Here is a 2189-nt window from a genome sequence, read left to right as displayed (position 1 = left end):
AGTTAGAAAATTATTTTACTGTTGAAACCAACATTTTCATAAACATTAACAAACAAGTATCACCTTCTACCTAGGAAGGAACACAGGAATAAAGGTGAATGCTTCTGGTTTTGAAGCCTACTGCATTTTTTTTTTTTAATGCAACTGCTTTCCTTATCTTCTCAACAGCATTAATTTAATAAAAAGCATGGCAAATCAAGTAGCTAGTTGCTCCAGTTACAGAGCAATTTCATACACTGGCTTTCTACCCCTCTACAACCTGCTTGAAGTTAGCTGTCTGAGCTGGGCCACAAGCATACAGCAGGCAAGCTAGGTTACGACTGAGGATTACAACTTCAGGACAACTGAAAAAGTTGTATTAGCTTAGTGATCAAGAGCTAGTTTCTCCCTCTCCTTTACACACATTCTCCAGGACATGCCTGTAGGTACAGAGTACGTTTAACATAATCCCTACCCCTTAGAGTTCAGCATAAAGAGCATTTTCCCAACTCAGGTACTAGCAAAAAAAAAAAAGTGTGAGGGGGGAAATGCATTTTAATTATTTTATTTTTCTTAAATATAATAGAACCTTCTAGAATTTTTCCAGAAACAGAAACATTAAAAAATTATACTTTATTACAAATGGTAAACTCAGAGTGCTAAAAAAAAAAAAAGCCTCTTATTTACAAACAATACTGGGCAGTGCCCAAATAAACAACATAAAAATAACTTACAAAGTCATGAAGTAGTTTATTGACATTAATCAACTTTCATAAAATAAAATAAAAAAAGATATGTACATACACAATTTACTTGAAGGCAGGCAGAATAGTTCTTTTTTGTTTATCAGCCTCCCACAAACCTCCCTCCCACTTTTTTTTTCTTAAGGAATACTACATAAAGCAATCTACAGTTTCTATTGCAGTTTAACCTTTAATACTGAATGATCATCGAATGTTAGGTCCATGCAGGTCTTGGTCAATGTTAAACGAAGATCTGACATCTCATCTGAGCAGGAACAGCACTTCTCGGAGTGGTGCTGGCCACTTCACCACTAACTCAAGCTGAAGGCTTGCCAGTCTTTCCACACATGCGCTTTGCAGAGCACAGGCAGGACTCAGCCTTTCAGCTTTTACCATTAGCTTTATGCACCTGCCACGTTTGGTTGGTTGTTTTAGTTATACCACAATATCACAGTTCTCATTTACGACAGTCTCTTCAAAACGTTTGCAACTGCTGTGTTAGCATTAGCTGGCACCCGCTGTTGACATGGTTCATGACCTTCTGCTTAAGCTGTGCAACCTGTTCTCTGAGCATGTTGGCAGTGGATGCCAGCTCTGAGTTCTGGGCTTTCAAAGTTTTCACTTTTTCTTCCAACCTGGCAATCCTTTCCAACTTCCTTTTCCGGCATTTGGATGCCGCAATTCTGTTTCTCATGCGTTTTCTCTCAGCTTTGATTCTCTCCTGCGACTCCATGTCAATAGGGGACAGGGGAGGAGTTTCCCCTGGCATTTCAGGTACAGTCTGAGGCTCTTCTTTCAAAGCCTGAAGCCTGGGGTGCTGCACGGGCATCTGGGGGTTTATGTGATGCTGAGGTGCATAGCCCATGTTGTTTGTGTTGTAGTTAGGCGCGGAGTTGAGTGCGTTGGGGTTGAAGTTGCTGAGATTGGCGTACACCGGGGGCTCGCTGTGCAAATTCGTATTGAAACTACTGTTGCCAGCCATGGAGGACACAGGTGCCATGCCACTGTTAACAGGTTGAGCGGCAGAGGTAACGCTGGGCATGGTGTTCTGGTTGTGCAGTTCCGCCAGGGCTCTCACAAAGCCTTCCGCGAACCCCTCCTGCTCGTCGGTAACGTTTTTGGGGCAGAGGAACTGCGTCGGGGTCGGCGTGGTGGTGATTAACCCGTTGCTGGACTGGATGATGAGCCGCTCCAGTTCGGGGGAGGCCAGTTTCAGGAGTCCCACATCGGGGGAGGTGAGGATGTCGGCGTTCTTGTTCCTCAGGTGCGGCTTCAGGTTGCTGGATGGGTCGGACAGGTTCAGCGTCATGTTCTGCTTCAGCACTTTGGCGTTATTATATCCATACCCGCCGCTCTCCGGCGGCACGAACCTGGCGTTCAGGGCATCCTCGTAGAAAGTAGGCTCCATCTTTGCACTCATAGAACAGAGTCCGCGGAGTGGCGCCGGGAGCTGCGGCAGCGCGGAGA

The 2189-nt window shown here is 44.9% G+C and overlaps 2 protein-coding genes across 2 annotated transcripts in view; one reads left to right on the top strand and one right to left on the bottom strand.

Moving 5' to 3' along the window:
* Window positions 1-2189, top strand: part of FGGY (FGGY carbohydrate kinase domain containing) — a 327463-nt gene that overhangs the window by 16864 nt on the left and 308410 nt on the right. The gene's annotated exons all lie outside the window — the stretch shown is intronic.
* Window positions 574-2183, bottom strand: JUN (Jun proto-oncogene, AP-1 transcription factor subunit). The gene has a single exon (XM_009636238.2). The coding sequence runs from the start codon at window positions 2140-2142 to the stop codon at window positions 1198-1200; it is 945 nt and encodes a 314-aa protein (XP_009634533.1). The 5' UTR covers window positions 2143-2183; the 3' UTR covers window positions 574-1197.

Source organism: Egretta garzetta, unplaced genomic scaffold, assembly GCF_000687185.1.
Source record: "Egretta garzetta isolate BGI_Z169 unplaced genomic scaffold, ASM68718v1 scaffold163, whole genome shotgun sequence".
NCBI lineage: Eukaryota > Metazoa > Chordata > Aves > Pelecaniformes > Ardeidae > Egretta > Egretta garzetta.
This window is presented reverse-complemented; position numbering and strand designations above follow the sequence as displayed.